Here is a 23,094-nt window from a genome sequence, read left to right on the forward strand (position 1 = left end):
ACAGTAATGAAAGGCTGATCAACGCGGTGAGCATTTCGCACTCTCTGTCTTTATCAACTATCCTTGATATATTAACAGCAAACAGCGCATCTTCCTCCTATGAAGGCCCATAGGAATACAGAGTTTGACCTTCTGGGTAGGGAAGGGGGCCACATACAGTAAACAGAACAAGGCTGCCTCCTGTGTTCTTCTCTCACCAACAACTCCACCCTCTTCCACGCTCCAAGAGCTCAGGGAGAATTGATGGCCTGTGGAAGTGGGGAGAGCATTTCGCGCCATAATTCAGCAGCAGAGACGTCATCTCCAGTCCACACACTGCCTTCTGCATTTGCAGGAGGGAAGCTCTGCAGAGCCCTGTGAAGAGAAAGTGTAATTCGCTTGGATGCAAAATGCTTCGGTCTGTTCTTTCCTCTGAACGTCTCCCACCTTCAGTGTTCTTTCTGGTTCACTGCACCAGGGAAGAAAACCCAGTTTTGTGCTCTTGGGGCCACAAGAGTCTTGATTTGTTCACTTTGTTCCTGGGCCAGGGGACACCTGTGGCCCACCACACATGCCATGGGCACTCACTGGATTCCTTTATGGGGCAAACAGTCGAATTCCCAAGGTTCAAATCCTAAATATGAAACTATGAAAGGTTTTTTCTTTTTTTAAAGATTTATTTTATTTATTTGAAAGACAGAGTTACAGAGAGGCAGAGACAGAGAGAGAGGTCTTCCATCTGCTGTTTCACTCCCCAGATGGCCCAATGGCCGGAGCTGTGCTGATCAGGAGCCAGGAGCCAGGAGCTTCTTCCAGGTCTCCTGTGCGGGTGCAGGGGACCAAGGACTTGGGCCACCTTCTACTGCTATCCCAGGCCACAGCAGAGAGCTGGGTCAGAAGAGGAGCAACCGGGACTAGAACCGGCGTCCTTATGCGATGCCGGCACTTCAGGCCAGGGCGTTAACCCGCTGCACCACAGCATCAGTCCCATGAATGGTTTTTGTTTGCAAAGATAACACACAAAATACATTCATAGACAAATCTGTTCTTTTTTTCCTACACTGATGTTTTTGAACTGAGTGATCTGCCTATTTCTCTGAGCTACATGTTGATAATGGTAGTAGGAAAAAAATCTTGAGAATCAAAGATGTACCATTATAGGGATGTCCCACATAGCTCACTGGTCTAAAACATGTTTCCTGGTACGTGATGAGGCTTTGAAGGTATCAGTAGCATCAACACCAAAGCCAGAACCAAACCAAGACAATAACAGCAACAAAAACCACACACTTTCTTAAGTACAGGGACTATTTTTATAGCTTCTGGATTTAATGAAATAATTCAGGTTAACATCCCAAACTGAGGTTAATAGGTTTGTGTCGTTGGTTAGGACGCCAATGATTAACAGCTTGAAATTCAGAAATCTGCTCGTGCTAATGCACTCTGGAGACCTTTTACCTGGTTGGCGGCCAGAAGACTTTCTGTAAGGGCTCGGAAGATGGTTCTGATGGCCTCTTTCCCACAACACACAGTGGAGGAATGTGTTGGTGAAGTGAAAGTGTCTTGTGGTGATTCCACCCTCTGGTCATATTCTTACTGCACTGTGGTCAGAAGTGTGAACAGTTAGAGAAGTTGGGCCCCTTTTTTCTGATTTCCCAGTGCTTACGTGAGTGCCTGTGAACACACACATGTGGACAGACATTCCAGTGATTTTTCTACTCTTTAATTGCAATAGCTGCTTTGTTTTAATTTTCCCTGCCTTCCATTCAAGCTCTGAAGGACAAATAAGTGCTCAGAGATTAAAGATGCATTTTTGATAAATACGAAAGGTAGTATTGTCATTAGCACTGATTCCTAATGGATACAATAGACTTTTGTCCAGGATTCCATCTGTTTCTTTTGGGGTCTGAAATCGATCCAATGTATAATGCAAGAAAGAGAGATACAGACCTAAAATAAGACAACCAAAGTGCACAGGAACTCCCCAAAAAATCCACCTGTCTAATGTTTTCGGTGAAAATTGTGTGTCTTTCTAATATAAACACTGCAAGGCCTTTTGGGAGCTCATCGGGTTCACTTGCAGATAATTTTAAAACATATACAGCATTCAGATGGATATTTAGCTGTCTGTGTTGATATATGAAAAACAGTCCCCAAATGCTTTCGATATCTTGTAGTCTGTCTTCCAATGAAGTGTCTGTAGTTTGCTAGAGCATGCTTCTCATTCTTTCCGGACATTTGCTAATGGACTGGCTCACCAGCATAGCTTGAAGGAGACGGAAAGAGCCCCTATGTGAATTCAACCAAAGTCTCCTCTAAATAAGGTACCCTTTGTTAGGCTCCATTATACCCTATTTGCAAATTCTCTTAGCAGACTCCTCTTTAAAGCCAATTGATGAAAAAGGCACACAGCAGGTTGCTCTGATGTTGGCTGCTAAGGAGATGTTAGTGTGTGGATCTTAGTGGTTATAAATGTGCCCATCCACCCTGAATGGCATTGCTTTCTCACAAATCCAAGAAAGAAAAAACTATATTGCAGCAAAACAATGTCTGTGAAAATCTGATACTTTCTCAGCCTGAGAACTAAATAATGAATTAAAGATGTTATTATATAAATTAATGGGACAAAAGAGCTTTGGAAAGGATTCAGTCTTCAATTAAAAGAGGATGCAGAATTGAGTAATATTACTTGTTTTTAAGCAAATGGTTTTTAGTGCAAACAGTCATTATTGTGGCAGTTAAGACACCCACCCCCCGTATTGGAGTGCCTGGGTTTGATTTCTAGCTGCAGTCCCTGACTCCAGGTTCCTGCGTAGACAGGTCCTGGGAGGCATCAGTGGTGGCTTTAGTGACTGGGTTCCTGCCACCCACCTAGGGGACCTGCACTGAGTTCTCAGCTCTGGTCCTGGCCATTGTGGACACTAGAGGAATGAACCACTGATTGGGAGCTTTCTATCTATATCTGTCTTAGATAAATTGAAAAGAAATGCTCTTTAGTGAGAACAAAGCAAGGGAATAGACCATCAGCTAAACAAAGATAGATTATACATAACCTCTGAAGATACAGCAACATTTCACTCCAAGACCTGATTCCTTGGGCACTTCTGAAATACCTCCTTATGGGTACTTACAGACCCTGATTTCACCAAGACCAGCTGCTAGGTGCAACTTGGAGGAAAGACAAGTGCGCCTGTGAGTACCTGGGCAGGCATTCCCATTCAGTCCCTGCTTCCAAGGGGCATCATGGCCCTGGGCCCTTGTCCTCCCTGACCACACAGAACAGGAACTGCTCACCATCATATTTTGTCTCTTGCTTCTTGTTAAAATGGCATAATACACAAGACAGGGCATTAAGTCAGGACTGATCCTAGATTGTGATTTTTCTAAAATGGATTTTTTAAAATAAAACTTCCCTTAGCTGATATGCAGTGCTTCCTCTTCTTAGTTAAGCCAAACGTAGTCTTGGGATCCAGATTTCCCGGTCTCTAAGCTCATCCTGCTCTCTGTCCCTAGAATGAGTGTAAGTGATGAAACAGTGAACCGTTACACTGTTTCTCCTTCCATACTGTTAAATGTGGGAGCATGTGCAGTGGTTAATCAGTTGTTGTGTAATACGTGTGTGATAGGTGCACTGGGGGTTCCATAACATGATCCTCTGGCTATACGTATCTAAGCAATGAGGAGCCTCTGAAATGCATATCACCTAATGACCCTGGACAAGGGGGGAAGCTGCATTATTTTATTCAGGATTATATTTTATATTTAAGATGGAAGTGTATGTGTGTGGGAGAGAGAGAGAGAGAAAGAGAGAGAGGGAAATGAGAAGGTAAGGATAAGATGTAGACATAAGCTCTGAAGATACAGCAACATGTTTGTTGGCATCAGGTGGACGGCCCTTGTGTACCCTTGATATCAGCTGGGCAAATCAAAGCTAGCCAGCCTGGAATACAGGGACCATACCTAGGTGGGCACAAGAATCACTCGTGGTCCTTAAGAGGAGTGGTTTGGGAATCTGGGAGCCTGCCTCAGTAGTGTGGAGCTGGTCAGTAGAGTCAGGTGGAATAGAGACTTGGAGAACATGCAGCAATAACCTGAATCCCATGCATCACGGAACCTCTGGACTTGCCAGGGAGTACCAGGAAGTTACCTGCATGTCTGTTCCCGACTGCTGCTAACAAATTATCACAGACCTAGCGGCTTCCTACAGTCGGCATTAGTTATCCTGGAGTTCTGGGGGGCTAAGTTGATCCCCTGGGTTCCCATCTCAGTGTCAGCAGAGCTGCGTTCCTTCTGCAGGTCTGAGGGAGCGTTCGTCCACCTGCTTGTCTGCACACTGCCGGCCCTCCTGCTCCTGCAGCCGGCGCCCCTTCCACCTTCCAAGTTAGGTCTGTAGCGTCTGCAGATCTCTCCCACTCTCTCTAAATCTCTCTCCTTCTGATTTTATGCCATCTTGCCTGTCTCTTGTTTCTTCAGCCCTCTTCTGATGATCTTTGTGATTGTACCAGGCCAATTTATTCAATCCAGAATAACTTCCCTACTTCAATATTCTTAATCACATTTGAGTTTGGGTCATGGCCATATGTAGTGGGGCCTTCCTCATTTTTTTCCTTTTTTTTTATTTGACAGAGTTAGACAGTGAGAGAGAGAGAGACAGAGAGAAAGGTCTTCCTTTGCCATTGGTTCACCCTCCAATGGCCACCGTGGCCGGCGCGCTGCGGCCGGCGCACCGCGCTGATCCGAAGGCAGGAGCCAGGTACTTATCCTGGTCTCCCATGGGGTGCAGGGCCCAAGCACTTGGGCCATCCTCCACTGCACTCCCTGGCCATAGCAGAGAGTTGGCCTGGAAGAGGAGCAACCGGGACAGAATCCGGCGCCCCGACTGGGACTAGAACCCGTGTGCCGGCGCTGCAAGGCGGAGGATTAGCCTAGTGAGCTGCGGCGCCGGCCCTTTGTATTTTTAATCTTATAAAAGTTATGTATGTGTTTTCAGCCTTTATTTATTCATTTATAATATAAGATAATAACTCCTGGTTTGCCTGACTTGTAAGGTTATCATGAAAATAAATGACATAAAAATCACGAAATTTGTAGTACATGCATGTAGAATGTGCTTCTGTTATCTCATGTAGGTGAAATCTGCTGGAATAATTAGTCCTTCCCTCACCAATATTAACTGTAGTTTTTGAGCACTGATCTTCTTATAATTGGTTTTACATATTCTTTTTGCCTACTTGTAAAAAAAATTATGCAAGTGCCCTCAGGTTAAAGTAGAGAACTGGCAGTCTCTCCTCTGCTTCAAAATCTGTTGGAGAAAAAAGCAAAATAAGAAAAAATAAAGAGAAAAAATAACTTTTACAGAGGCAAAGAAATGGCCACATTGCGACACCATAGAGGGGGCAGATGTGTGGAATGTGGGGATGTGGTAAAACACGGAGATGAGGAGCCAGACAATGTGGAAATGAGAGTTCTGCCTGAAATCCTGAGAGTGAATGTAGGGCAGCCATGTTTGATGTAGTTCAAAGAGATGAGGACCTGTAACGTAACCTGGCCGTGCATGAGAGGTACAAGTGTCTCTGTAGAGATCAGCACCTCAGGATGGCGGAAAAGATGCGGAGGAAGGAAAACTCTGCTTTGCAATGGATTTTATACCCTGTGCTGTAGCCTACAGTCCAAGGCAGAAGGGGCCAAGCTATTTAACCTGAAGAAGATAGGAAGGTAGATGATAGATGCAAATGTTAGTATGCAGACATTTGCACAGAGCACAGAGGCAACACGGGTGCTAAAATGGATGCACCTGACGACAGAAGAAATGCCAGTTTTGATGAGACTGTGCTTGACGTAGGCATGTCATATATCACGTTTGGTATGAATGCCTCTATGAGACATATGGATGAGAAATTGTCTGGGAAGTGGCAATCAGGACAGAACCACATGAAATCAAACCACAGTTACCCCCATCTCACCAGCTAAAAGGGGAAAAGGAATTGAAATACAGAAGGCTATACAACATAAATAATTGGCCCAGTGTAGGAGAAGGAAAGCTTCCCCAAATAAATTATTTATACAAAGTCTCCCTGAACAAGAAGAGATAAAGATATTTTAAAAAAAAGATTATATTGATGCACAAGAAAGTATGATGAGGGAAAGACTTACTATATTGCATAGGTCTATATTCCAAAGTAATTCTCATGTCAACTCGAGCACCTTTTCCCCCCTAAATTAAGACCTTGAATTTGTGCAATGGCAAAGCAAATCTTGTCTTGAGTTTGTACTGTGAAAACTCACATCTTATAACAGGGAAAAATATGTTAATGACAAATTTCATTGATACTGTTTTTATTTTTAAGATTTACTTATTTATTTGAAAGTCAGAGTTACACAGAGAGAGCAGTCTTTCATCTGCTGGTTCACTCCCCAATTGGCCCCAATGGCCAGAGCTACACCAATCCAAAGCCAGGAGCCAGGAGCTTTTTCTAGTTCTCCCACGTGGATGCAGGGGCCAAGGACTTGGGCCATCTTCTACTGCTTTCCCAGGCCATAGCAGAGAGCTGGATCGGAAGTGGAGCAGCTGGGTCTCAAACTGGCGCTCATATGGGATGTCAGCACTGCAGGTGGCGGCTTTACCTGCTGCGCCACAGCGCTGGCCCTGTTATAATACTGTTATTAGGTATGCTCAGGTGAACAGACCTGAGATGAGAGCTATTGAATAACTGGTTACTGGTAGCTCCCAGAGTCGGGGCTGTGCTCTTCCAGGTAGGGTCGTGCTGAGGAACCCTGGGATTGGCCAGGATGCAGAAGGAGCAAGAGACAATGTGAACAGGAGCCTTGATTGTTGTTTCTATGGGAACAACAGAGAAGGCACAGTCAGCAGGTTTAGGATTGACCGGTTTGCATAATTTCAGCACTGGACATAGGACTAAGCCCTTTAGGGACAATACTTCCATGTGTGATTTCTAGTCCAGAACAGGGGGATAGTGGTCCCATGTGTGAGCCCTTTGAAAGCCTGGTTAAGCAGGCACTGGAATATCCTGGATGGGTTGGTTTGCGTGTGAAAGGTGTTCTTTAGGAATTAGCTAACCCTAGGGAAGCCTCTACCAGTGTGAGTCAAGTCCCAGGTATCAAAACATTATGAAGTACAGAAAAATTTAAAAAAATTAATAACCTGTGTAGTAAGAGGATGTGTAGTCTTAATAGACCATGGATTGTAATTCAAAAATGCTTGCCATGATATTCCAAAATTGACATTTATTTTTATTTATTTTAAAGATTTATTTATTTATTTGAAAGTCAGAGTTACACAAAGAGAAGGAGAGGCAGAGAGAGAAAGAGAGAGAGAGAGAGAGTGAGAGAGAGGTCTTCCATCTGCTGGTTCACTCTCCAGTTGGCCGCAACGGCCAGAGCTGTGCCAATCTGAAGCCAGGAGCTTCTTCCAGGTCTCCCACGCGGGTGCAGGGGCCAAAGGACTTGGGCCATCTTCCACTGCTTTCCCAGGCCATAGCAGAGACCAGATCGGAAGAGCAGCTGGAACTCGAACTGGCGCCCATATGGGATGCCTGCACTGTAGGTGGCAGCTTTACCTGCTATGCCACAGCGCTGGCCCCAATATTTATTTTTATATAGAATGTAATATTTATTTAATCAAAGCTTAATAGAATTACCAATCAGATCATCAAGTTACAGAGGAATTTTTACAATTTCATATTGTAGTACTACAAGGGTTGTTTTTTCCTTAAAATTTAGTATTTAATGAATTCTCTGTTGAAATTTTTTTTATATTTTCAAGGCAGAATGTTGGTAATGCCTACTCTGAAAATTTGTATTTCAAATACCTGAACAAAATGTAAAACTAATAAATTTTAATAACAAAATGTACTGAAAGAAATACCAAGATGAATGTATTTTCATGCTCCTGCCCACAGAAACTCCAGGCTCATCAGAATTTGCATGGAATTGAAACCTAGGCTGTGTGAAATCTGGCTCCCAGCCTCAGGGATAGAAAGGAATTTAGGATTCTAGGCAAAAAAAAAAAAAAAAAAAAAAGACAAAGGGAAGGAATATTTATTAAGTCAGCAGGAGAACTTTTCTGTCCAGATCCAGGAACATAAACAATTGAATTTACTTTGAGCAATGTTCTTTTTCATTTGCTAAAATAAATGCCTTGGATATTGAGACTCTTGGAATTGATTATCTGCAGTGGTAGAGAATGGATGAAAAACAAAACTAATTTACTCTGCAGAAATGATTGGTCAGTTTATAGTACTGTGTAGGGCACGCAACTACGAGGCAACTGTTCTGTCAGCTAAATTATCTCATTCAGATACTGGTCAATGGCATTTAGAAAAAAATCCTGATACTGTCCCGCTGGGAACCGGTATTATTTAAAAATGGATATCAGTGACTTACAGGAAGATACTGGAGGTGCTGCTAGTCACAGTCTAGTTACAATGACTTCCTGTTGGGTGGGAGCACTTTAGAGTCTGCAGCACAGTAATCTTCAAAGTTTTCTTCATAAATTGGAGAAATGAAATGAACCATCAAAACAGGATGAAATCGGAGAGGGACCTCATTGGCTCATGGACGGTGCGTTTATATCAATGCAGTTTCTCATCTGAAAAATAGACCTGAAGTCTGCAAACAAAGGACGAAATCCCTGCTTACAACAGAGTTGCTAGTAGTGTGGCTATTAGGGTAGCAAATCTAAGCGTTCTTGACTCACGTCTCAGTGCCATGTATACTATGTTCTCTTAAAATTCAGTTGTGCAAATTTCAACTAATTTTTATTAAAGATAAAGAACTCTGTATTTTCAACAACTTTTCAAAAACATTTAATAAAATCAGCATTTCTTTCTAAACATGTTTGTTTATTTTCATCTACTTGAAAGAAATGAAAGAGAGAGGGAGAGATAGGGAGAGGGGGGATATCTTTGATCCACTGGTTTGCTCCCCAAATTCCCACAGCAGCCAAAGCTCCAGGCTGAATCCAGGAGCCTGGAATTCCATCTGAGGCTCCCAGGTGGGTGGCAGGAGCTTAAGGGTTTGAGGCATCCACTATTGACTCCTAGATCTACTAGCAGAAAGGTAAACTGGGAGCAGAGCTACCAGACACAAACCAGCACTCTGATATGAGATGCAGGTGTCCGAAGCATAAGCCTAATGCACTATCTCACAAGGTCCACCCCGATTAGCATTTCTTGCTTTTTAAAACTGTGCATTTGCATTGCAGTGTGAAAGAGAAAGTCCAGATGTAAAGTGTCTGACAGCAAACACCCTTCCGTCTATAAACACTGAAATCCAATCAATAAGCTAATTCATGCAGGAACATTCAGAATATTCCTAATAGACTTACTTACAGGATATAGATATATGCCACGTTGAGGCAGAACAGATGTTTCTATGTATATTCTTTTTAAAGATTTATTTATTTAAAAGGCAGAGTAACAGAGGAAAGGAGAAAGAGAGAGGAAGGGAGAGAGAAAGAGAGAATCTTCCACTTACTGGTTCACTCCACAAATGGCTGCAATGACCAGGGCTCGGCCAGACCAAAGCTAGGAGTCAGAAGCTTTATCTGGGTCTCCCACGTGGGTGCAGGGACCTCCACTGCTTTCCCAGGCACAGAGCAGGGAGCCGGCTTGGAAGTGGAGCAGCTGGAATTGGAATCGGTGCCGGTAAGGGAAGCTGGCTTTACAACCAACAGCTTAACACACTCTACGACAACACCTGCTCCTCTATGTACATTTTAGCCACGAGGATCACTGATCATTTATGTTGCCTAAGCAACTTCCAGACGTTACCTCATTGGCTCACTGTAGAACTTAAGGAAGGAAGGGCAGGTAGATATTGATATTCCCTTCAAAATGAATTTGGAGCTTAACAGAGGGAAACTATAATATAAGAGAAGCAGGGTAGTGTTAAAAAGGCTCCTAGATAATAGATGAGGATGGGATCTTGCATGAAGTTTGACATTAACTAGAAGGACAGATAGCCCTTGGTATCCTTGCACCTAGATTTTGTTAGTGCTACGCTTACCCACCAGTTAGTACTAAAATTTGTAATAATTCAATGCTTTATAACGGTTCCCTCACCTCTCTAGTTATTGCCGTCACATGCCAGCCCTGTCATTCATGTTTGTAGTAGTACCACAGGCTCACCGAAGGTGTAGAAAATCCTAGCTATTGATGTTATTGTTATGTTAATAGTCATTTATTATTTCATTTAAAAAGATTTATTTATTTATTTGAAAGAGGAGGAGAGGGAGGGAGAGAGAGAAGGGAGAGGTCTCCGTCTGTGGATTCCCCAAATGACTGCAATGGCATGTGGTCTCCCACGTGTGTGGAAGGGGCCCATGTGCTTGGGGCATTCTCCACTGCCTTCCCAGGCACACTAATGGGGAGCTGGACCAGAAGCGGAGCAGCCAAGACTCCCACCAGTGCCCCAGTAGGGGACGCCAATGTTGCAGGTGCAACTTAGCTTAGTCCTCCACATTGCCAGCCCCTGACATATTACTACTCATGTAACAAATGTTTTTAAACACCTATGGTTTATACTCTGCTGTAAGATTTTAAAAAGCTGAAAGCATACATTGTGTGGGCATGATTTTATCCTTATAGATTTTAAACTAAAGGGGGGTAAAAACAAAAGCCATCTTCCAAATTCATTTCTTCCTGTGATGTTTGCCCATTTCTTTGAAGATAAAGTCCAAGTGTGCCCGGCTACTGTTCTATGAACTGACATTTCCTACAACTTCAGTCTGACTGACTCCCACTGCTGTTTGTAATTTTAACTTTGAAAGCACCCAGGTTTTGTAAGTCCCTTGACTTAGCTGCAAATGAATGATGGCTTTGTTTGTGTATGATATTTCCATTATTTGGAATTCTCTGAAACAACGCGAAACTGGCTCATTGCTCATCATCCTGTAAGATTTGGCTCGTGTTCCATCTTTTCAAGAAAGTCTTCTCTGATGTTTTCTTAGCTTCTTTGTTATTACTGAATCTGGCACATGGGTTTGTGACAATTTTCCGCTTGTGGTGATTTTACTCCAGAAGAGACAAAAAGTCTGGGAGCATTCTGGTTGTAATAAGTGGGGTGATGGCACTGCCGCTGCACAGGGCAGAGGCCAGGGAGGCGGCTGGCCGTCCCGCAAGGCACAGGACAGCCTTCTCCATAACGACGCATCGGCTGTGAAATGCGGTCACGCGGGAGTAGGAAACCTCGTGGTGATGAACCTGCCTCAGTCACTGGGTTATGAGGAGTTTCCCTTGGCTAGCAGCTCGGTCTTACTTGACTTTATGTTCTCAGCATGAAATCCAAAGCCTGCCACATGCCTAATTGATATTTTCTGAATACATGAAAAGAGTAAAATATGCATAATTATGTGAATAACTAGTGTTTGATAATAAAGACACTACATCTCGATAAATAGCAGTGCTTTGCAGCTTAGAAAATTGTGGGGTGGGGTAAGAGGTGGTGGAAACATTTGGAAAAGGGGACAGAGGACTCACAGGGGTTGTGGATTCAAGTTCTGATGCTAGAAAAGGAAAATTAAGAGAAAATATCAGAGGCTCATGCCGCGAGTGTCTCGGGGAGTCTGGCCAGCAGACTCAACCCAAAGTCCGCGACGACGGTTTCTCGGGTGAGAAAAGAACGACGTTTATCGGTCTTCAGTAGACTTTTTATTAGAGAAAGTAGACGTGACAGAGGTAGAGAGGAAGGAGGAAAGGAGAGGAGAGAGAGAGAGCTTCCTCCTTACACCCGCGGCTTATATATAAAATGCGACCAATCAGGAGCAAGCTAGAGTCCATGCATCAGGCACACCAATCCGGTCTCTGTTCACGTGAAGGGCACACGTCGTTCGGCCAATCAGGTGAGGTGTCACACAGCAGGCAGGCAGACTCACTGCGGGGGTCCTGGCGCCATCTTGTTGTTTACCGCGACCTCGATTCCTCCGCCTCCGGAGAGCCCCACCCGTAGGAAAGCCCCCCGGTCAAAACCGAAAGTAAAAACCTCTGCCTAGCGATGCCGCCATGGACTATTCCCCGACAGGCTCATATTTATGAAGAGACTTCACAAAGTTTGTGGAAAATGGAATTAAAAGGTGAGTTTAGGAATGGCATTTCGCCTAGAGGTTATGTCCATGCCCCACCAGGGCACCTAGGTTCCATTCCCAGCTCTGGCTCCAGCTCCGATTCCAGCTTCCCACCAGTGCGGACCCTGGAAAACAGTTGGTGTTGCTTCAAGTACTTGGTTTACTGCCACTGAGTGGGAGACCTGGATTGAATTCCTGGCTCCTGGCTCCTGGCTCTGGCTCTCGTCATCCATAGCTGTTGCAGGTGTTTTGGGGGAGTGAGTCAGTGGATAGGAATGCCCTTGTCTGATCTCTCTCTGTCTCTCTCCTCCTCTCAAATAGAAAAATGGGTAGGGAGAGACGTTTGGTCTAGCAGTCAGGCTACTGGTTCAACTTTCTTTATTCTGTGTTAAAGGACTTGAGTTTGAGTCTGACTCCATCTCCTGATTCCAGTTTTCTGCTGATGTACATCCTGCAGGGCAGTAAGTGATGGCCTGACTGGTTAGGTCTCTGCTACCTATGTGGAAGAATAGGGTGGGGTTCTTGGCTCCTCCTTTTAGCCTGGCGCAGACCTCGCTACTGCAAGCATTTAAGGAATGAACCAGCAGCATACGGGAGCTCTGTCTGCCTCTCAAATAAAAATACAAATAAATAAAAAAAATTATAAAAAGTTTATTTGGGAGATGGCATTGTGGTGTAGTGGGTCAAGCTGCCACCTGCAATGCCTGCACCCCACATGGGTGCCAGTTCATGTCCTGGCTGCTTCACTTTTGATCCAGCTCCATGCTGGTGCACCTTGGAAAGCAGTGGAAGATGGCCAGGTGCTTGGGTCCTTGTACTGATATGGGAGACCCGGACGAATCTTTTGGCTCCTGGCTTCAACCTGGTCCAGCCCTGGTTTCTGCAGCCATTTGGGGAGTGAATTAGCAATTGGAAGATCTCTCTCTCTCTGCCTCTCCTCTCCTAACTCTGCCTTTCAAATAAATAAATAAATAAATATTTAAAAAGATGTTTTATTTTGATGCAAAAAATTTGAAATCAATGCATATGAGGTATCTTCAAAAAATTCTTAAATAGATATTATGAAAAAACTGCGTGGATTTCAAAAAATACTGGCAACAAAATAAATCTGTTTTTTTTCCCCCAAGATTTATTTATTTATTTATTTATTTAATTTATTTATTTATTTTTTTTGACAGGCAGAGTGGACAGTGAGACAGAGAGAAAGGTCTTCCTTTTGCCGTTGGTTCACCCTCCAATGGCCGCCGCGGCTGGCGCACTGCGGCTGGCGCACCGCACTGTTCCGATGGCAGGAGCCAGGAGCCAGGTGCTTTTCCTGGTCTCCCATGGGGTGCAGGGCCCAAGCACCTGAGCCATCCTCCACTGCACTCCCGGGCCACAGCAGAGGGCTGGCCTGGAAGAGGGGCAACCGGGACAGAATCCGGCGCCCCGACCGGGACTAGAACCCGGTGTGCCGGCGCCGCAAGGCGGAGGATTAGCCTAGTGAGCTGCGGCGCCGGCCAAGATTGATTTATTTGAAAGGAAGAATGAGCAAGAGAGGGGAGGAGAGAGATCTTTTGTCCTCTAGGTCACTCCCCAAATACCCAACAGCTGGGGCTTGGACACAGTAAGGCCAGGAGGCAGGAACCCCATCAGATTTCCCAAGTACTTAGGCTGAGATCTTCTGTCTCCCAGACACAGTAGCTGGAAGCTGGATTGGAGGTGGTGGTGGGACTTCATTCCATGGGCTTGATAAAGGGAATGCAGGTGTTCCAAGGGATGGTTTAACCAGCTGTGTCACAATGACTCCCCCTTCCCAAGTTTACCTTTTGATTTTATTTTTCCACAAACTTTCTGAAGTACTTTTGTATGATGATTTTTTTTTTGAAGTTTTGAATTCATTTATTTTTATTTAGTTGAAAGGCAGAGCTACAGAGAAAGAGATACATAGTTAGAATCAGAGAGAGCCTCCATCCACTGGTTCACTTCCCAGAATGGCCTGGTACAAACAGGGCGAGGGCAGGCCAAATGCAGGGACCCAGAACTCTATCTGTGGGTAGCAGGGAGCCAAGAAATTGAATCGTTGCCTGTTGCCCCTCAGACCGTGCGTTAGCAGGAAGCAGGTTTGGAAGTGTGTGGGGACGCGACCCAAGCACTCAGGGATGGGATGTGTGTGTACCAAGCAGCATCTTGAGTATTGTGCCACACAGTCTTCCATACAGTGGCATTTTTAATAGTTCAAACTCTTTAATGCATGAAGAAAGTATTTGAATAATGTCTCTTATTGCAGTCAGCATTAGCTGTGCATAGTTAAAATAAACAAGATTATTTTTGCTTTTGTCAAATTGGAATTAATGTATTTATCTAAATTTTAACCCTACATTATTTTACTGCATTTTACCACCTGGAATTATATTATTGATTGCTTAGGATGTGCTGTCTTAGTCTTTCTCCCTCTTTATTCTAGGTATAAAATTCTATAAGCAAATGCTCCCTTTTTATGATATTAGTTATGGTAGGTAAAGGAATTCTTTAAAATAAGACTTACTTTCAACTGTCAAACTGAAATCAAATGGAAACAGTTTTGAAGTTTAAAATAGTTCTTTAAAATTTCATGCCTTTCTAAAGTGTATTATTTCAATCAATATCAGCCAGGAAAGCATTGAATTACTACCAAAAACAGTTCTTGAAACACTGCCAAGTTTTTTAGATAAATCCCCAAACTGAAAGGGCTAGAAATCTCATGGTGGGAGGAGACTATGAAGAAATCATTACGATTCAGAGTCTAGGACCCCAAATTCTTTTAGTTAAATATCAGTGACACTTAACTTTTAATAATAGCATATTTTCCCAAAAAGTTTAACTAAAATATGATGAGAATTCCCCATTCCCACTCTTAATTAGGCAAACTCATTTACCTACTATACTTCCACTGCATCACATTCTAGAAATCAAAGACTTTCCCCTCTCAACTTTGCAAGTTTCCATAATATATCTCTGTTCCCCCACAATCTTTTTACAGAATTTTTAATCTCAAAAATGTTGTGTGAAATTTTTACTTATGAGCAATCTTCAAATTGCTCTCCGTTCTGGGCTTTCCCCAAAAAGCGGCTTCGCTGATACTCCCCATCAGTGAAAATGCTCTCTGTAGGGTTGTCTGCAGTGCTGGTAATTTTAAAAAATGTGGTCATGATGTAAATGACCATTTTCACCTGCACTAAATTGTTTAAGCAAAATATTTTCCAAACTCCTTTTTCTTTGGTACAAAAGACCTTGGGAGACATTGATGTTTAGTGTTACCTATTGGTTATCAGTTGCAGCCACATGGAAATTTTTGACCTCAAACTTGTACATGACTGTAGTAACAGTTAAGACATAATGACTTACAGTAAACTCATATATGTCTGTAGCGGGATGATTAATGGCTGCCCAGAGATATCAAGTTCTCATCCTCAGACCCTATAAATCTTACCTCCTATGGAAAAAGGGTCTTTGCAGTTGTGATGATGTTACGAGTCTTGAGGTGAGACTTCCTGTATTATCAGTGCACAGTTGCAAGTGATCTTGTAAAACAGAGACAAGGAGAGATCTGGTGCAAAGAGAAGAGGGAGAGGCAGGTACACACAGAGGAGAAAGCAACGTGACCAGGATGCCAGAGACTGGGCTGATGCAACCCTGAGCCACACAGGGCTGGCTCCGATCAGGAGCTGGAAGAACAGCCTTTTACAGCCCCTAAGCACACGTGGCTCTCTGGTCTTGATTTTGGCCAAGGGGTACTGATTGTAGACTGAGTTTCCAGAATCATGGAAGAATACATTTCTGTTGCTTTAAGTCCTCACCACCTGCCTTTGTGGTAATTTGTTATAGCACCTGTAGGAAACTAATACAGATTTATTATATGGCGGGTAAACATAGCTTCAGAAATAGAGGGGGTGGGGTTGGTGTTGCGGTGTAGTGGCTTAAACTGCCACCCATGATGCCAGCATCCCATATGAGCTGCTCCGACTCTGATCCAGCTCCCTGCTAATGTGCCCGGGAAGGCAGTGGAAGATGGCCCAAGCAGTTGTGCCCCTGCCGTCGTCTGTGTGGGAGACCTAGATGGAGTTCCTGGCTCCTGGCATTGGCCTGGCTCAGCCCTGGCCATTGCAGCCATTTGGGGAGTGAACCAGCAGATGGCCGATCTTTTTCTCTCGTGGTCTCTCTCTCTCTCTGTAACTGTACCTTTCAGACAAATGAAATAAATCTTAAAAAAGGAAAGTGAGTGGTGGGAAACAAAAGCATGAGTACTCCATTCAGAGGTTCATGTGTCAGTGTGAATAAAGACAGCTCCCCTGGTACATGACATGACCAGGCTTGCAGATGAGTTGGTCACTCACGCGAGTCACACTTGTTCCCAATGTCAGAAGTCTCAGTAATAACCCTCTCGTAGCTGCCCATCAAGCATTTATGCAAGTTCTTTATAGGCAGTGAGTTGGCTGTTTTCAAGGCAGTGTTTTTGGTGACTGCCGAGTCACAATTCCTTGAAAAAATACAGTCAACAAGGTAAAAATAAAGCAATGTCCATTCATTTATTTTGTAAATATTTATTAGGGACCTGAAGCATGGCAGGCAGTTTTTGAAGACACTGGGGGACAGAACAAGTAAAGGAGAAAAATCAAACAGTTTTTTGTGATTTGTTACAGCAGCCACAGGACAATCGTGCAATGCTGGGTGTAGAAGTTCATTGGGAATAAAGTAGTGCCTGGTACCTGAAGTAAGAAATCAATAATGAGAATAAAGGCACACTAAAAAGAATATGAAAGAAAAAATATTGAGTTTGTTGATAATGAAATGATGAACGTTATGCATACAAGGGTACTTTAAAAAGTTTGTGGAAAATGGAATTAAAAAGTAAGTGGATTGTGGTGCAAGTGGATTGAAATCCATGAATTGTTTATTCATACTATGCATTTTGCTTGAATTTGTTGAAGATCCTTTGTTGCATGGATCTCATGTTTTTACACTAAGATAAACTTGTCTTTTAATTCCATTTTCCATGAAGCCTGCTCGTGTGAAAACCTGTGGATGCAGAATACATTTTTTTTAAAGTGGAAAACCAGGTGTGCTATTAAAGCAGTTGATTTGTCATTTATACTGAAAACTCGTTAATAACCTCTAGGTGATGGAGAGTGAGTCTTCATACAAGTACAGTTCTTTGAAAAGAGAATGACAGATAACTACAAAAATAAATTATATCACTTTGATTCTTAGAAGGAAGAAAAAAATTCCTGAGTGCTGTTTAATGAACTTAAATATAGCTCACTTGTGTGTGTGGTTTTTACATGCCTGCTTTTGTTGTTCTTCCTTCATCATTGTGCTGATGTGACACGTAAAGTTGCTTTCAGTATCATTTCATGACCCTACTTGAATGATTTGGTGCAGTCATGTAAGAGGAAGGATTTGTAGGGTGTTGATGGGGAGATGATCAGCAGAGGTAAGAATTAGAGTCTCTGTGCCTGAAAGCCTAGGTGACGCTGACTGTAAGAGGAGGTGAATGGCGAGGATGAAACTTTAACAACTGGGAATCGCGAAGAAACTCACCATAGAAGGTAAGCAAGCAGAAAGACACAGCAACAGGATCATTAACTGAAATAGCCTAAGGCAGGCGAGAAACAGGAGAGCGCAAGTTGTGGGGGTAATGAGAGAAGTGGTCGATACAAACCCAGGCTGTTTTTTCTGGTGAGAAATACAGGTAGGGGAAGAGAGAGATGGAGAGAGGAGAGAAAGAGAGAGAGAGAGAGAGAGACAGACAGACAGACAGTTCAATTGAAGAGTCCACAGTTCATTGATCTTTTGGATAAAGGAGGATGAATGATGAAAAGTCAAACATTTCTCCAGGATTTTAAAAGTAGAGCTCAGGAGCCACAGGAAAGAGTAGAAACGTTGATGATGGCAAGATGTGGCAGGGTGTGAAATAATGGATGGGAATTTCCAGAGAGATATTCAGTGGGTAGTCAAGCAGAAATGGAAGAAAGTGAGAAGCCGGCATTCAGACATCGCCCATTGAAGCACACTGAGAGGCATCCATCAGCGCTGGGTTCTGATCTGCTGAGTCCCTTTCTGGCTCGCTTTCTCTGAGAAGGACTAGTGGGGCGAGAGCGGGACACCCAGGGCTGAGCACACCAACGAGGGGCTGTGGCTTTGGTGCAGTGCTCCCTTGGCCTCTAGATAAGAAAGAAGCTGGTCCTGAGAAACAATGCTTTAAAACATCGATGGCAGAGGAGAACAGAAACATCTGTGTTGGTAACGCGTTAGCAGCAATTTTTGATAGCGACTCAGATGAGCTGATCATGGAGATGTGACTCAGCGTCAGTGGTAGCGTGGGACGGGAGGAAGCCCTGGGTTGTGCCTGAATCATCACAAGTCCTTTAGTCACAGCATGGAGTGTTATTGACGAGATAGGGGATCCCATGGTGTCTTGGTTTCCTCATCTGTACAAACAAATTAGATTCATTTTGTGATGAGAACACTTTCACAAACTATTCTGAGTGTAGTCACTGTGATGTACAGCAGATTTCTTATTCCTCTTGTCTAGTGGACATCTTTGCCCAGTCTACAATGTGCAAGCAGAAGCAGTGAGATCAGCTATCTTGAACAACACACACATACGTGATTTTTGTTTGCCAGCTAAAATTTTTATATAAAAATTCCATTTATTGGACTATTTTGAGGATCCAGTATTCCTACTGTGGAAACAGTATGAATGACTGTATGTCACAGGACCTGGCTCTCTGTGGGTATTCAATAGCAATTAATTCCATTATTTGTATCCTACTTACCTCCTCCCAAGGAGAAAAAAATACCTATTTTAAGTAGGTAATGTCCAGTTAAGAAAAATGGTCATATTTATATCGCTTTGTGAACAGAAGGATCAGGCCAGTGTGTAGGGAATAAGACTAATTTTCGTTGCTCAGGTTTTAGATTACAAAAAGATAAAAAGAATTAGAACAAATGAAAAGAAGGGTTTTATTCAGAAATGTTGAGCTTTGGCACTCAAATTTTAGTCTTCAAAAACTCATTGTACTGTAAAGTGATTATATATGCATTTTTCTGTTTATAGAGTATGGTTGATAAAATGTTTTAAAAATTTAAGCTTTCTTAATTGAAAAATTCAGCCAAAGTAATAACTGCTGCCATATATTAAATATTTACTATGTGCCTATAATCATAACTGCATGATCACACTTCATCCTGTGAAGACAAACATTTCAACTACTACTTGATAATGCAGTCTAGTATTTAAATGTATCGTGGCAACATTTATTGTTTTTACACTTCAATCGTGAAATGGCTTCATTGTGCCCTCACTTATTCAAGTTTAGGAGACCTGGGTGCATGTGGAATTGTGTTATACAGTGGACACTGAAGAGAATAGAAACACTAACCCTTCGAGAGCCTAGAAGAGTACTGGGACTGACATATTGCAGGATGAGCAAAAAATTGTTAAATGTTGACTTCGACTGGATAATTGGGTTGCAATCAATCAAGTTGCCATTATAATTTATTTCTTCCAGTGTATCACCCATCAATGTATTCCAGGCAGATATTAAGAGATTAACTTCAAAATCACACTCGATTGTAATTCTTTTTATATATATATATATATATATATATATATATATATATATATATTTGACAGATGGAGTTAGACAGTGAGAGAGACAGAGAGAAAGGTCTTCCTTCCATTGGTTCACTCCCCAAATGGCTGCTACGGCTGGTACTGCGCCGATCCGAAGCCAGGAGCCAGGTGCTTCCTCCAGCTCTCCCATGTGGGTGCAGGGCCCAAGCAGTTGGGCCACCTCCACTGCCTTCCTGGGCCACAGCAGAGAGCTGGACTGGAAGAGGAGCAACTGGGACTAGACCCCGGTGCTCATATGGGATACCGGCGCTGCAGGCGGGGGCTTACCCAAGTGAACCAAGGTGTCAGCCCCGATTGTAATTCTTTAAAAGGATAAGGCATGACTCACATTGAGAAGAGTGATTCAGGTTTTCCAAAATAATTACAGAATGCTGGGTCCAGCCAGAGTTCTTCTCCCTGAAAAACACTCTGATCAATGGGACACTAGGGAGAATTAGGGGTTTGGGGTACAGCTTTAACAATATAGCAGGTCATAGTTTTAATTCTTGGCTGGAAATGAAAAATGCACCTGACATTTTTGTGAAACAAATTTTGTGATTCTGTTTTGATCTGAAAAGCATCAAGCACATCTCCTCTGTAGTGGCCACCTCTATTTTGTTATGTAAACATAATGAAATAAAAACATTTTAAACCAGTTTCAAGCTGGGCCTTAGGAGAGAGCTCTAGGAGATCACAATCAATATGGATTCAAATTACGCCATGACTTCAATGTTTGAAACTTTAAGGAGAAAACAATGTGAAATTAGGTAAACTAGCAACATTCTTAACAGAGCGTGGTTACACAGCTCATTAAGACAGACCATTAAGTCAGTAACACAGCGGCTCGGAGCATTTGTTTGGGTCTCTAGCTTTTCATAAACTAATTTTTGCTTTGCAATAATGTAACTAATTTTTCTATAAACAGATACAGTAAGCCAGGCAATGAGCAGATGATAAAGAATCAATGCACTCTGTCTCATGCTTCCATCACTCTCTACATAATTTTTACTTTGGAAAGAAGCTGAAGCCCTGAGGCATTAAATATTTGAGGAAATAAAGGACAAAACCAAGCAAAACAACAAATGAATGAAAAAACAAAAACCCACTTAATAGATGAGGTCAGTTCAGGAAATGTGTCTCAAAGCTCCCATAGTAATTATTTTTAAAGATTTATTTTATTTATTTGAAAGAGAGTTACAGAGAGAGGTAGAAGCAGAGAGAGAGGGGTCTTTCACCCACTGGTTCACTTCCCAAATGACCTCAACAGTCAGAGCTGTGCTGATCCAAAGCCAGGAGCCAGGAGCTTCTTCTGGGTCTCCCACGCAGGTGTAGGGGTCCAAGGACTTGGGCCATCTTCTACTGCTTTCCCAAGGTAGAGCTGAGAGCTGGATAGGAAGTGGAGTAGCCAGGACTCACACCGGTGCACATATAGGATGCCAGCACTGCAGGCTGGAGCTTTAATCCACTGCGTAATCCCATAATCCCATAATATTTTCTATCCTGTTGAAGTTAATTTTTTTGTTTTGATTTACATTTTTCTTCATAATATGCTTTTTTTTTTTTTTGATAGGCAGAGTGGACAGTGAGAGAGAGAGACAGAGAGAAAGGTCTTCCTTCGCCGTTGGTTCACCCTCCAACGGCCGCCGCGGCCGGCGCACCGCGCTGATCCGATGGCAGGAGCCAGGTGCTTCTCCTGGTCTCCCATGGGGTGCAGGGCCCAAGCACCTGGGCCATCCTCCACTGCACTCCCGGGCCACAGCAGAGAGCTGGCCTGGAAGAGGGGCAACCGGGACAGACTCCGGCGCCCTGACCAGGACTAGAACCCGATGTGCCGGCACCGCAAGGCGGAGGATTAGCCTAGTGAGCCGTGGCGCCAGCCTTCATAATATGCTTTTGCACAGATTCACTCTCTCCCTTTAAAACGATATGACTTCGAACTCAAAGAAGCATTCTTTAACTCTCTTGTGTTGGTAACTACTGGCAGATACCATCTTTCTCTCCATTATTTTGAGTAGTTTTCATGACTTGGTAAGTTATTTTAGAAGTACCTTGTTGAGGACATAATTCACTGGCTAGACTCATTTAAAATATGTTTACATTTAAATCTGATAGTTTAATTGAATGAAGACCTATTTGGAACAGGAACATTGTCTACAAACTTGTGAGAAGATATTTCCTTGGAAGGAGCGAAGCATAAACACAAAATTTATTCCAATAATACATAGTGTTTACTTAAAATCTATGTGTTCTCTCAGAGTTGATGTATGCTAATGGAAAAAAGACCGTGTTCCTTTCTCATCTTCTGTTTTCTAAATCAGATTCTGATGATGAGTTCTAGGGATGAAGCTTTTACTTTTTTTTTTTTTTTGAAAAGCTGTGTAGTGCATCTCTCTTTTGATGAAATGCCAGACGGAGTCCATTATTCTTGCCGCTCCAAGAATCTAGGGTATTTTCCAGAGTGGAAAAGTTCTTGACTCACTGGAGGGAAGGAGTTTGAAAGCTCTGTGAAAAATTAAAAGGATCACGGCCCACCTGTAATCTTTAGAATCTAATAACTGACTCCCATAATAAATTTTAGAGCTAATTTAAGGACTCTTGACTTTACATATGTCATTGCCTATTTTGGTAGTAGAGTGTGTGAGACAGCTAATAAACCAGCCTCTCGGAGACTCCAGCGATGCTCAGTTACGCAGCTTGCTTTATGTGTGCTGATTTTGGAAATATGCATCTTGTGATTGTTGATTCATATGAATAATCTTGTGTTTCTACTCTGGTGACTTGGAAGAGAAGATTAATTTCGCACAATGTCTGCTTGTACTGTTGCTGTTTCTGATGACTTTATTGTTTGGCTAAGCTAAATACCTTAATTTGCATATCTTATATTTCACCTACTGGTGTTTTAAGATCTGTCATTATACAAAGCTCTGCTTGCTTTGTTGGATTCTTAACTATGAGGAGCAAAGTATTTATGATTAATGATGGAAAATATGTTTCCAAGATGTTTTTATTTGCATTTATAGATATAATTTGCTAAAGGATTTATGTGAGCACTGCTCATAAATGCTCTGGTCAGATGTTTGACTATAAAACATTTCTAAATGCCACACTCCTCAGGCTAATGATCTATCCATCTGAAATAGTATTCTGACTCCGATAAAGCATATACATTTTTAATCTTTTGGAGGTACCCTTTATGTCTTCATGTTGAAGGAGTTACCTAGAACAAGAATAAATTCCCTGGATAGCTAGGACTCTGAGGAGGTCAAGGCTGATGGAGGACCCTGACCTGTGACCTAGTAGCGAGGCTAGAGTTAACCTCCGAAGAGGGGCTCCGGATGTGCACCTGCAGTCCAGTCAGGGTGAAAGGAGCCACAGTGGGGATCTCACTGAGCAGCTG

General features: G+C 42.8%; 1 protein-coding gene across 2 annotated transcripts in view; it reads left to right on the plus strand.

The window, feature by feature from the left end:
- The window catches only part of CNTNAP4 (contactin associated protein family member 4), a 444,592-nt gene that overhangs the window by 72,533 nt on the left and 348,965 nt on the right, over positions 1-23,094 (plus strand). The window contains exon 1 of one of the 2 annotated variants that reach the window (XM_051847278.2): positions 11,889-12,070. The exons of the other annotated variant lie outside the window; for it this stretch is intronic. Coding sequence (XP_051703238.2) covers positions 11,992-12,070 — 79 coding nt within the window. The 5' untranslated portion in view covers positions 11,889-11,991. Of the gene's footprint in view, positions 1-11,888; positions 12,071-23,094 lie in introns of those variants that run through there. 2 annotated transcript variants of the gene reach the window in all.

This window comes from Oryctolagus cuniculus, chromosome 18 (assembly GCF_964237555.1).
Source record: "Oryctolagus cuniculus chromosome 18, mOryCun1.1, whole genome shotgun sequence".
Taxonomy (NCBI): Eukaryota; Metazoa; Chordata; class Mammalia; order Lagomorpha; family Leporidae; genus Oryctolagus; species Oryctolagus cuniculus.